Genomic DNA, 13,530 nt, shown 5'->3' with positions numbered 1-13,530 from the left:
TAGTGTGGCAGAAAAGAAATAACTTCTCAGAGGCCGAATTTCAGCCAGCGTTAAGTGCCAGCTGAGTCTATATAAGTGTTTTTATGGCTCTTGCCATCATGGTATTTCAGTGCCACGCACATTAGAGATTCGTCACAACCCCTGCTTGCCGAAGTGTTTCATCACTTGTTTCCCAGAGAGGGAAACTGAGGGACAGGGGTTAGATGATGTGCCTAAGGGCAAACAAAGAATTTGCAGCAAAGCCAGGGTGTGAGCTCAGATGGTGCACCTCTCAACAAGAACATCTTCACACTGATGTCTTGCTCAGTGATAAAGCAGGCGCTTTTATGCAACAGCAACAATGGGGCAATATAAAACCCTAAGCAGAGAAAGAAGGCTGCTCCTTTCTGGAGTAACAGCTAACAGGTAAGATTAGGGTGTGCGATTCTGCTCCTGACCACGCCAAATGCGGGTTACCTTAAAGCAATATTAGTGTTTCTCCCCAGCCCTTAAAAGAGACCTGATGTGTACTAAATTAACCCTTGAACTCTCAAAGGTCTGCTGTGTGGTGGGGGGAGTGGTCCCAGCTAACATGGCCCTGAGCCCCCCCCCTCACAGCACACACACCTGCAGGCACACTCGAAGCCCAAAAGTTTGCCAGTGAGGCCCCTCCTAGCTTTCTCCCCAGTGGCTGCTCTCAGGTCCATGAATGCAGGGGGGAGAAAGCTCATAGCCACCTTAAAGACGAACTCCCAGATCAATCTGAGGACGTGGTGTAATAGAACCAGTGCTCCAGCGGGATCTGTGATGCTTCATGGCGGCCACGCAGGTCCTGCTTCTCTGACTCTAGGTTAGCCCTGCTTTTCTTCCGCCTGCCACACCTTGATGTTCTCCTTTAATTTTGGAAAAGGAGGCTGCCCAAGGGAGCTCCAGGGAGCCCTGCTCTGTCTTCTTGCCAGCAGATCCCTCTCAGATCCTGCTAGTTTCCATACTAGTCTTTATACAAGATGGGCCCTCCTGGCCCATATGTGCCCCAAGGGTACCTGTTGCCTTATGCGGGGGGGGGGGGGGCAAAATATGGTGATCTGGCCCACCAAATGATTCTTCCAGCCCGTGGCTGCTCTTCGGAAGGACAACTGTATCCAGCCTGTGGCTCAATCAGTGCTTAGCCCCAGTCCAATATCTGTCCTCCTTAGGCCTCTATACTTTTGCTCAGTCTCTGCCCCTTTCACACTGCAAGCTCGCTGGCCCTCTCTCTCTGCCCATCATGGGCTGGGCTGATTAGCCCTCTGTAGTCCCCACCCCTCCTAGGCTGTGAGCCCCTGATCCTAGTCTCCTCCCTTTTTTGGACATGGTCCACCTAGCTCTGTCTCCATCCTCATCAGGCATGTGGCTCCCTTGCCCCTGTCTGGTCTTGGACTATATTAAGCTTCTTCTTTTCCCTTGTTCTCAAGTGCAATCAAGCCCCTGCCTTCTGGCAGGGCTCAAGACATTGACGTGCCCTCAGGCAGCACTAGGACCTCCAACCTCCCCTGACAATCCCTGCCCCAAACCACCATAACAAAAGAATAAGCTCTCTTGGCTATAACACAAATTGCACTTGGTGCCTTAACCCAAGCAGCAGCTCCTTGCCTGACTCAAATAACTTCTCCCTACCTGGAGCCAAATTTCCCTCTAAATCAGCAGCCTTCTACCTTCCTGACCCAGGGTAGCACAAGTATCCGTCAGGAGCGTGGGCAGAAAAGGTTCTTTGGGTAGCTGTGATATATTTTATTAGACCAACTAAATAGTTGGAAAATTGTTCTTGGCTCCTGTCAGGAGCTTCTCTGCCTTTCTCTTGCTCTGGTGCTCCTTCCTCTGCAGTCTCCAGACCTCCCCGGCTCAGGCACTGGGTCTATAGTCTTGCCCAGCTCTGCCCCTTTCTGGTCAGGTGGCTTCCCCAACCACCTGCAGGTATTTCTAATCCTGGCCTGAAGACTAGTCCCCCTGGCAGCTTACACCTGTGGCTCTAGCAGTGCCCTTCTTGTCTATAGCAGGTCTCTGCTCTATAAGTCTATTGCGGAGCAAGCACCTCTGCAATAGCTACTCATAGCCTGTTAAGCACAGACTGCCTATTTGCTTGCAGCCAGCTTATTTGGGGCAGTTCTCCTTCAACTGGCTGCAGGTGTTCACCTGTTCTCAGGGTGTACCTCTCTGCCTAGGCAGCAGTTTTTCCTTGAGGCTTACCCAATTGCAACCAGCCCCTATTCAGCTGCTTTCCTTAAAGTAACAGGAGGCCTACACATGGGTGAGTAGGGAGTAGGCAGAGCACATTCAGCCACTTTCCTGGCAGGTGTGGCGTGGACCAGTGGTTCTCAACCTTTTTTGTGCCAGAACCCCTTTGTAAACATCAATGGCTAGTCCAGACCCAGTGCCCTTCACTCCTAACCTGCTGCCTCAAGAAGGCCCAAGCACCCCAAGCAGCCCCTTGCAGGCTAGGACTGTGCCAGCCTGCAAGGGAAAAGCCACGGTTTCCTACATTTTTCTCCTTTAAAGGAGAATCTATTTTTAGAGTTTGTTCATGATCCAAACGTATATTCTTGCAACCCATTGTTGGGTCATGACCCATGGGTCGAGAAACACTGGTGTAGAAGCCCCTTGAGTGCTCAAGGTTTAACTTCGCGCTTCTTAAACACAGCTGAAGCAATTGATCAGGCAGAGCTAATGCCATCAAGTGCCGAGCACCTCCTGAAAGAAGCACTGCAGGAGCAGCGACTTGCTTGCAAGCAAATCTTGCAAAATATTTCACCCTAAAGCAACTGTTGTACAATTATTGACAAATAAGTTCAGCCTGATGATAATTAGTCAGCAAAGAAGGGGGATAAATGACCAGGATCAACTGTTCACACCTCCTGTGCCTTTCTACAGCTCCCAGTGCAATGTGACTCCCTTCCCACACCTGGGCCACAGGCGTTTAGACGGCACTGTAATACGAAGAGTGGTTATTAACTCCCACTCAGTAGAAACATATGTATTCTGACACCTGCAGGAGTGTCGTAATGGGAGCCTCCTCCCGGTTTGACACCACAATCAAGGACCTGTGGCTACCACTGTAGAAATATCACTCTGCGTCCTGTAGAGCTCAGGTAATCACATGGAATTACTCTTCAGCTACACGGCATAGCGGCACTTTTGTCATTTATTGGTAATTGCTCGACCGTTAGGAGGCAGCTATATTTTACATTTTCCTAGGAGCTGATAAATGCTATTGCCACTTATACCCTGCTTGACAATCTCACTTGTCGAGCAGCCATAACCGTTCAGTGATGCCTCCACTTACGACCTCATGTTTTGGCCCTTGACTGTTCAATATTTTGGGCTGTGTGCAGGCATCTGACTTGAAGCCTAGTCCTGATTCCTAAGGAGGGTGCTTGTGACAGTAGGTTTAACCTGAATACATCACTGTGGCATCTGAATACAGGCATACCTCGTTTTAATGCGCTTCGCTTTATTGCGCTTTGCAGATATTGCGTTTTTTACAAACTGAACGTTTGTGGCAACCCTGCGTCAGGCAAGTCTATCGGCGTCATTTTTCCAACAGCATTTGCTCACTTCGCATTTTTTAGCAATAAAGTATTTTTTAATTAAGGTATGTACATTGCTTTTTTAGACATAATCCTATTGCACACTTAATAGACTACAGTATAGTGTAAACATAACTTTTATATGCACTGGGAAACCAAAAAATTCGTGTGACTCGCTTTATTGCGATATTCGCTTTATTGCGGTGGTCTGGAATCAAACCCGCAATATCTCCGAGGTATGCCTGTACATCACTGTGGTGTCTGAATACAGCATTATTTCATCTGAATACATCGTTGTGACATTGCATCACATGTCCCATAATTCTGGGCTAGCAGCTCTGGACACATTCAGATAGTGGCTCTCTGGGGAGAGGATTCAAATGATGCCAGTGGGACAGTGTGGCTGCTTATGACATTAATAGAAGCCATATTTTGACCATCAGGGACCCTGTTCTGGCAACTCATGATGGTCTTTCCTTGGCCACAAGGCAGAAATGCACCACATCAGCATGGCTCAGTAGTTTTGTGTGACTGGGTGGCACAGTGCACCTTGTACTAGCTAATATAGGATAAAAAGTCTAGTGCAATGTGCACATCCTGGCCTCACCTCCATGCCATGCAGATTCCTCAGCAGCAGAACAATCCATCCATGCAAACCACCATGATAACTGCAGCTGGCTCTCGGCTTGGGGCATGATAGTGCAATGGGGCAGTTCTTGTGCACACATGAAGCGGCAGAGCTCATGTGACCCTGTATCCCCTCCAGCCGAGGACTTTGAGGGCTCCCGATAAACCATTTGGCTACTGCTGAGAGCGATCATGTTCCAAAGACCAAAGCACTGAGCCAAGATGTTCCAGGGAAAAAAAAATCTATCTACACTATATTGCAAGCTGCATCATGGAGTAATTTCCGAATGTGTCCAAAGGGCACATTTGGTGGATAGTCGAGCATATCTACCTACTTCGCCCCCCCTAAGCACTGTAAGAAAGCACTTCCTTAATACAGACCCCGATTTAAATTAAGATCTTAATTTCTGAATTCAGAAAGTGGCTAGTGATGGATATGGCAACCCTACCAACGGTCACTACCTTTGTTGTCAAGTCTTTGTCTTTGAAGCTGCACACTATGAGTGTTGCTCGGCACTGCCACACCATAAGGGAATAGCAACAGTGCAATGTTCGTTTGCTTGATTATTTTTTGTTATGGCTGTAGAGCAGGAGAAGGGGAGAGGGGAATCATTTTTCCCCCAGGATTTTTGAGATCCTATTATTCAGACTACTGCCGTTTACCCATGACAGGGCCTGTGGAATCTGAATGTTGAATTTTAGTAGAAATCTGTGCATTTGTACAGTGTAGTGTTCCTTATTTTTTCTGCCTAACTAGCTCTGTCTTTGCTATCAGAAAGCAGGAGTATCAAGGAGCTTAGAAGACAACTCTCAAGCATGGAAAATCCATTTGTTTGCCATTAGTGTGAGCAGCAGAAGGTCAGGATGAGGTTTCCTGCTTTTCACAGACTTCCTGCGTAACCCTGGGCAAGTCCCTTCAGCCTGGATGCGCAAAGGTTTTTAGGGCCCTAACTCTGATTGAAACCAGTAAGCAGGTAGGAGTCAATGGAAAGGTTTTTTCCTTAATGCCTGACTAAGGAGTTTGCTTTTCTTCTTGGTCCTCCAGGGCTTGAGTTTATTGGCCTTCTACATATACAGGGAAGCCCAGAAATATGCGTAGAAGTAGAATCAAAGGTTGGAAAAATATATACATATACATATATACATATACATATACATATACTTACATACCTATATATATATACACACTAATATACATACCTATACACACACACACACACACACACACACACATATATATATATACACACACACATTATTATTTGACCACCCAGACACTTTTCCAGCCCTCTACAGCTGGGCATTTTTTGCCCCAGCAAGTGAGGGGTCAGCTCCAGTTCCACGGAGGAAAGGAGCAATCTCATGGCGGGGTATCACAGGGTCCAAATTATATCTTGAAATAGGCCCGTGGACAAAAGAACATGGGACTCGGGTAGGACACCCTGGTTCAGTCCTGCGATACGTATCCTCCGTTTAGCTTGGGAGCTCTCTGGAGCAGCGGTCTTTTCTAGCCCATCTGGCTCTTGTCCACAGAGCTCTTTGGGTGGGTTGGGCCGCACGCCTGTGCAAATTCAAGTGGAGATTCCCCTTCTGGGGAGTTTCCCCAGAAGCAGAGTTGAGATAGGCCATCACCACCTGGCCTCAGAGCAGCGGCATCAGTGGAAGCTGTAGTGAGGAAATGCCGCAAGCCATAAACCTCAAAATGGAGCCATCACCTAGAAATAACGGGAAGCTGGAGAAATCCCCACTCCCCAGTGGACAGCATCACCCAGCTGATGCACTGGGCTTTTAGCATGGTCTCTCAGCATGTCTCCCAGTCTCTCCACCTTGCGACTGGTGACAGCTCTGCAGGGGCAATGCAATGCCAGGGCTGTCGTAGCCTCCATGGCTCTATGCAAAAGGAGAAAACCCAGTAGAGGTTCAGATCTAGCAGGCAACCCTGTCCCCTACTGCACCTGCCTCCCTGTCCCACATCCAGGGAAGCACACAGCTTTGGTGCGAGACAAGCATCACCTTTCCTCTCCCAGCTCCCTGCGTGCACTGGCTCTGACACATACTCTCTCCCCTTTCCATTTTGCAAGTGCCTATAAGCTATAGGCTTGTCACCAGGAACCACTCTGTATCCAGGCAACAGGGTCTAAACAATTAAAAGCCTCATTTGTCTTCCTGAAATGGCACGCCAACATTTCAGGCAAAAGAGACAGAAAAATAGTCGGAAAGCAAGAGAGGTATCTGCACAGAAGTGACTGTGGGGATGGTGGCTTAACCAGTGTGTTTAAACAAGACTTCCAGCAGCTGCGTTCTTTCGGACATCCCTAACAAAAAATCTGTTGGGCGTCGTTTCTCCTACAGCAATGTACCTGTTTTATCGACCTTACACGTTCATTAAGAAGCTGGAAGGGGAGAGGCCATTATACATATTGGTTCCGATTCCTTATTGCTGAGGTTTTTTTGTTCTTTGGCTATAACCATTTTTTTCAATTGCTGAGTTACAGGAAGTAATTGTGCCCTGCATGCACAATGGGCGATTTACTAAAGGGATTCAATTATTGCTTAATTTATTCTCTTCTAGAAGCATTTTTTTTTGCATGCTGGTAACAGTTATACCCCAAAGTGTCCAAGGTCTCTTTTGAAAAAGTTTCTCTGTCACCTGAAGAAGGGCACTGGATGCCTGAAAGCTTGCCCACCAGTCCTCCCAACTATACACTTGGTCAAATAAATGACGCCACCAAAAAATCCTTGCCACTCAGACAGTTTTCTGGACCATCACAGCTCCAACCACGCTCCATTTTAATAAGAAGTGGTGAGAAATTCTCTCGTGGTCCTAGGAGCTTTACATATTGGTCCCTCTCTCTCTCTGCTTCCCCAACACATGCACACTTGTGCACATGTGCATACACTCATGCATGCATGTGTGCACACGCACGTATGCATGCATGCCCACGTATCAGATTTACCCAAAGAGCCATGTCTGCATGTGCATGTGTGCGCACACACACACACGCATGCACACTTTCATCCCATGCGTGCTCTGGTGTAAGGGATGGGGTCAGCTCCCCCCCACACAAACACACATAAGATGCTGCCTATTACAACACTGTAGTTGGCTCACCTTAGAGTCCTCTCTGGGCTGTTTAAATTACTCCCTGGGTTATTTGCACACACACACTCATCCCCCCCATACACAAACAATGCACTTAGGATACTTAGGACTAAGGCTTTTTATATCGCGCTTTATATCACAAAATCACTCCATCACAAAGCCCTTCCCTTCTCCCCTTGAAAGGCCATCATCACCCTTGGACTATGGTCCAGCCCTTCTTTAGCGCCCTTGCCTTGTCTTTTCAAAGAAGACCTAAATGGCTGCAGAACAGCACAGCTGGAGGAGGCCTGGGCATGGGTGTCTCTGCTGTACACAGTCTGCCAACACAAGAGACCTTTACAGCCCTGACAATGGCCCTGGCTGTGCTCAGCCCTGCTGTAAGGCAAGAGGGAAAAAAACAAGTATTCCTTAGTTGTGCAAGGAGTATTGTATGAAGCAGAAAGCGAGAAGGTCTGTGGGCACATCTGGATTGTGTGCATGCAGGCTCCAGACACCACATCTCCTAGTAGCAGAAGAGCTGCCAAGACCTCCCAGACATGCACAATGAACCGTCAGGGCCATATCCCCAGAGAAGCCTGCTTCCAACTTCCACCCGGCTGCCTCAAAGTCACTTTAAATCACAACCACCCACACAGCTCAGATAACACCCTTCCCCTCCTTCCTGGAGCAGGCGGGGTTTGCTCACTAGTCTCCCAGCTGTCCAGACGCCTAGGGTGTTGCACAACACACTGTGCTGTGAAGTTGGGTAAAAGCAGGAGGAAGACTTTGCCCTCTGCCACTCTCACTCCAGGTCTGCACTCTGCCTGTCAAGCTGTCTCAGCAGTCCAAAATGAAGATTCAATTTGCCCCTCTCTATATTCCTTTGAAGAGAAGGTTTCAAACTGCTGCAGTACTTCAATGGATCTTCAGCTTCTTGTTCCTAGGTAAGAGACTTTTTTTTCAATATGTGTGAAAAAGATGCTTCTCTGCAGGGGGGAAAGCACTATGCATAGGCACCTTGCAGAACCACCTATTACACAGGTGGGAAGTGGAGGCAAAATAAGAATAGCAAGGTCTCACCAAAGATTTTACAGCTGGCCTTTAGCACGGCTAGATGAGCACTCACACCCCAGTGTTATCAGTGCTTTACCGTGCTACACCCACTGTAGAGCAAGAGCAAGAGCAAGAGCAAGATACTTTTACAGGGAGCAAATGGCATAGGGTCAGGGGAATTTTTCCCTACTAAACTATGCCCCTACCAGACTTGAAACATTCGTGATCTTAAGAAGTCATCATGGAAGGTGAGAGGTGCATGTGCACGCACGCACACACACGCACACATGAAAGAAGAGAAATTCAGAAAATTAGGAAATACAGTTTTAAGAACGGAAGTGATGCTAATCTTCATCTGCACTCAGTGCCCAGATAGCCCAGCACATAGGTGCCATTAGGAACACCTTGCCTGCATGGGTCCTCCTCCCTTTTAGGTGTTTATCCTCTACTAAATGCAAAGACAGAGATTCGCCCTATTTACGGAGACCTGCTTGTGTGGCTCCATCTCATTTGGGGTTCCACTTCATTTAATTAAAACTCTCAAACTAAGCACAGGGACTTTGGGGGCGTTCCCCTGCCTGAGTCCCTGTGCTTGGTCAAGCTCTTGCTTCTAATTTAGCATCTTTTTGCATCTAATTTCTGTGGGAAGGATTACATGTGCTCTTCTCTTAATGTGATACAGGCTTACTGCCCAGTAAAATACTGTGCAGTAAAATACTGTGCAGTAAGCCTTCCCTGGGAGTGTGTTTACACATGCACCCTGTTGGGAGCAAACCTGCTCCCAATGGCCGTGTCCAAATGAGCGTGACTGTGCGGTACTAGTGCCACAGACACTTCTGTGACACCACATACCGCTCATTCAGGTGTTCTCCGCACTGCAAGGAAGCAGCACAGAGAGGTTTTTTTGACTCCTGGATAGCCAGGAGTCAAAACACACGGAGAAAAAAAGCGGACCAGCACACCTAGGGACAGCACTGGCCAGTCGAAAGCAGAGCCGGGCCACCCAGAGTCATGCTGCAGCTGCCAGCCAGGCTCTCAGCAGCAGAATTGCCACTGCTGCAGCCCCAGGAGGCCCCCAGGACCCTAGGTATGGGTGCTGGAGCCAGCCCAGCACTGGCCCCAGCCTCCCCTACCACCCCTAGAGTAACTTGCTGTGCACCACTGTGTTCCCTGCAGACAACTAGCAGTGGCTTGAGCCAGGAGCAGAACAGGTTGCATTGCTGCTAGTTGTCCCTGGGGAACCAAGCATCCACACTATGTGTGGACGCATCCAATGGGAGCAGCCTGGTACGACATTCAGGGGGAGCTCTAGGCCCCCTGGGGTGTTACCTGGCAGGGGCACAGGGGGCCGTTCCCAATGTGGATGGGGTGGGAGAACTCTGTCGGCTGCAGTGGCAGCTGCCTCCTAACCCCGTGCACATTGGGGGGGTCCTGATGTGCATGGGGCCAAAAGACAGCTGCTGTTGCAGCCAGCAGAGCTGTCCAAGCCCCACGCGTATTGGGGGATGCAGCTATCAGTGAGTCCCGTGCCCGGTGGGGCTTCCCCGCCCAGTGGGGGGGGGGGTGGCTGAGACCTGTTTTGCTCCTAGGGCAGCTGCTGGCAAACCCCTAGTGGGGGTTGAGCGGGGAAGCAGACAGCTCCCCAGTCCTGGCTATGCTTGGCTTCTGGCTCCTGTGGGGAGCTGGGAGCCGCACGGTGCCGGGACACTGGGGGTCAGATCCTGGGAGAAGCCGGGAACTGAGCAGCCCCGGCACAGCACATGCTCAGGCAGCATGCCCTTGCAGCATGGAGGACACCAGACTGCGCAATATGTGGCGCCGCAAATGCATTTGCAGTGCTACATACTGTGCGATCACACTCATCTGCACGCACCCTAAGGCTTTCCCTGTTGCTGGTCAAAAATAGACCCAGGCTCAGGGTTAGCTGTAAAAATGGGACCACAGTGCACGATGTTCATGTTGTGAGCATCTACAAAACTGCAGCACAGCCAACCATTGTAGAAGATCCCAGCGTGTGCCACCAGCAGCGGTGCTCTTTTGTTAGACAAACAAAAAAGGGCAGTTTCCAAGGAAACAGTACAGCTCTGGAAAGGAAGCAGTGGAGAGCTCAGGAGCCCGGCAAACTTGCTGGTGCAACGCTCCTCACAGGTTAGATGAGGGTGTGATGAAAATGAGACAGGCGTACTGTTTAATTGAGACCGTGTTTGCCGATGGCGTGAACATGGCCCTGGGAGACCGGACACCTGGGGGCCAAGTCAACAGTGGATACAAAAGAGCTTGACTGTGCTGATTTACACCAGTGCCCAAGAGCTCTTGATTTTGCCCTTGTCCTTCAAGCCAAGCCACTTCACCTGGGATCGTAATCTGGTCAACACAGCGTGTTACCTGGGCTTGGACACTGCTGTTCGGGCAGGGGACACCAGGAGTCAGGAGGCAGCGATCTCCGTGGGAAATCCAGGCCTGCAGACAAAGCGTAGGCTGAGCTTTGTTTGAAATCAGAGCTTCCCAGACCTTAAATGCAGGAGGATGCAAGTGAAAGAGGAACAGGGGAAGACACCTTGGTCAGACCCAGGTCACTCTCCCTTTCAGCATCCCCTCTCTGCCCCTGTGTGACACTGGAGACTGGGCTGGATGGACCCAGTAAATGGCATTGCTTATGTTCTACGTTCTTATGTTTGTGAATGACTTTTTTGAACTCGATGCCCTGGGCCAGATTTGGGCTTCTAATGTGTTGCTGTTCTGGCAGTACACTGCTGCTAATCTGCCCTCCCCAGCTCTGGGGGGAAGGTGCTGAGCTGAGACAGCCATAGCTTGCGGGTATGTTCAGTGCCTGCCAGAGTCCTTCTGTGCTCTAGTCTAACCCGGGGGGTTCTCAACCTTTTTTGTACCAGGACCCATTTGTAAACATCGATGGCCAGTCTCAACCCCAGTAAATAGTTTAAGTAGAAAACAGCCCCTTGGGCCTGCCAGTGCCCCTCACTCCTGACCCATTGCTCCTTGCCCCCAGGCTCCAGCTCCCCAGCTTCCTATATGCTTGCGACCCACCTTTGGGTTGTGCCCCACAGGTTGAAAAACAATGCTTAGGCATCAGCAGCACAAGTTAGAGCAACCCAGAGGCTGTTTCAATCCATACCAGTACCCAGTAGCTGTGGAGTGAAGAGTGGAAAGGTGGCATATACGGGCACTGGTCCTTCTCCCCCATAAAAGCCCTGCACAGGGCACAGCTCTGTGAAACCCAGACAAGGCAGGGTCTGCTCAAACAAGGCCCTCTGCTCCCCAGTTTGTAAAGCAAAGATAATCACAACCTTCCTCCCTGGGAGCGGACAAGTTAACATCTGTCAAGGTATGGAAATCCTCCTGCCCTGAGGCCCTGCACTGTGCTGGGGCATTGACAGCACATTTGTAATGGAGTGAGCTGTTGAGAAGACCTAAGAGAGGATGTGTTCCTCCCTAATTAGCAGGTACACTTTCCATGGATCCAAATCAGGAGTGAGACTCTACCAAAAGCCAACCGAGATGTGTCTGTTTTAGAATGGGTGAATGAACAGAATAAATCCTGGCAACTTCTGCTGGGCGACTGCAGACCCATCCGTAGGGACCAAAACACAGCATGGTCCGTTCCATGGAGAAATCCAGCCTTGACCTTCCTTTTGTCCCAAAGCAGAATGAGGACAATAATGTGGGTTTCCCACAGAATTAAACCAACCATTTTAATTGTTGGTGGGGGGGTGGTAATGGTTTTGGCCAAATAGTTCATTTTTATTTGAGAGAGAAATCAAAATTAAAACGCACTGGAAAATATTGCACATGAATGTTTCGACATTCGATTTCTGCAATAGGCGTCTCCGGAGGGGAAGGCATTGCCACACAAAAACCTTCCGCCTGGTCTGTATGGGGAAATGCTGTTTATTCCCAGGACAGCATGCCTAAGTACCCTCCCGGCTCACCAATTCAGGGTCCAGGCAAGCAGAGCTTGGCAGCATCCTGCTAATGTCAAGACCACAAACGTTCAGGGTTGAGCTGGGAGGTAACAGCTCTCAAGCTGGGCTAGGGACAGAAGTTACGCATAGACCAGTTTAAGTGATCAGAAACTGGTTTAAACCTGTAGCAGAACATAAGTTCAGTGCACATAAACCAGTTTCAAAACAGCCAAAACTGGTTTAAGCTAAACCTGCTTGAATATAATATCAGAATTAACTGATTTGGGAAAAACCAGTTTATGCAACTTCTGTCCCAGACCTTCCTATTTTAAGTGAAATCGGGGTCCCCCAGCTTCCCTGCATGCTTTTCAGTCATGTGAAAGGGAAGGGAGGGCTTTCTTTAGCCCCCCCTGGTGCCTAGCCTGAGCCACTGCAGGCATGTGGCTGCGTTTCTTGATTCAAAAGTGAACGTCTATCCACTTGCAAATCGGTTCAAGCTCTGCAGGCTAGACTAACTTGCAAAGATTGAATCAATTCAGGCTCGGGCTTCTTGAATGCCTGTCCCTAGAAGGGACAGGGACCTGTACAGACCTTTAGCCAGAGAGCTGGGCAGAGGCCACTCAGTTTTGCTGCCTCCGGGTTATGAACCAACAGGGCAGCTGGGAAGTAGGGGGCACTGGGACCCCCTGTTTTTAGACAGGGTGCTGGCTAGCTCAGTGCGTAAGCATGGCTATCTGACCTGCATGGCTGTGCCAGCTCTGGGGGTAAAGTCTGCTGCCACCTCTTTATTCAGAGGATAACATTATTTGCATTGCCCGTCAGCTTACATTTGCTCTTGGCACAGTGGGCACGTGAAGACAGGGAACAGCAGGAGTTTCCTTTGCTTCACACAGCACAGGGATCAGGGGAGAGGAGAAGAGGATCTTAGACACTTGTGAGCAGTTCTAGTCCCACCAAGCTCAGCAGTTTGCACCTCACCCATTAGAGAACTCATTCCACCACCCTCAGCAGAGACCCCAGCTGGGTGGGCTGCCTTAGCTTGGACCGCAAGCCTACTCCAATTCATTGCCTCCCTCTGCCGTCGAGGTAGTGCAGAGCTGACTCCAGGCTGGTCATGAGTCTCTGCCAGTAAGTATTTATCCTTGTTCTGCAGGCCCAGAGAGGACCTGGGTCAAAAATGCATTGGGCTCCTGGGTTTAGCCCCTGTATCTGCAAACTGCCAACACTGCCGTAGACCATGGCTTTGGCTGTCCTTGACAATGCAGATGTGGTGTGGGTCAGTTGTGGGCACTAGACCCAACTGAAT

At 49.6% G+C, this 13,530-nt stretch overlaps 1 protein-coding gene across 1 annotated transcript in view; it reads left to right on the top strand.

Moving 5' to 3' along the window:
• The first annotated feature begins 8,039 nt into the window (after positions 1 to 8,039).
• The window catches only part of MOGAT2 (monoacylglycerol O-acyltransferase 2), a 45,273-nt gene continuing 39,782 nt past the window's right edge, over positions 8,040 to 13,530 (top strand). The window contains exon 1 of the mRNA XM_090031780.1: positions 8,040 to 8,195. Coding sequence (XP_089887906.1) covers positions 8,102 to 8,195 — 94 coding nt within the window. The 5' untranslated portion in view covers positions 8,040 to 8,101. The remainder of the gene's footprint in view (positions 8,196 to 13,530) is intronic.

The sequence above is a fragment of the Crocodylus siamensis genome, chromosome 1 (assembly GCF_052110815.1).
Source record: "Crocodylus siamensis isolate JL-2025a chromosome 1, ASM5211081v1, whole genome shotgun sequence".
Lineage (NCBI taxonomy): Eukaryota > Metazoa > Chordata > Crocodylia > Crocodylidae > Crocodylus > Crocodylus siamensis.
Note: the sequence above shows the minus strand (reverse complement) of the source record. Positions and strands in the feature narration are given on the sequence as shown.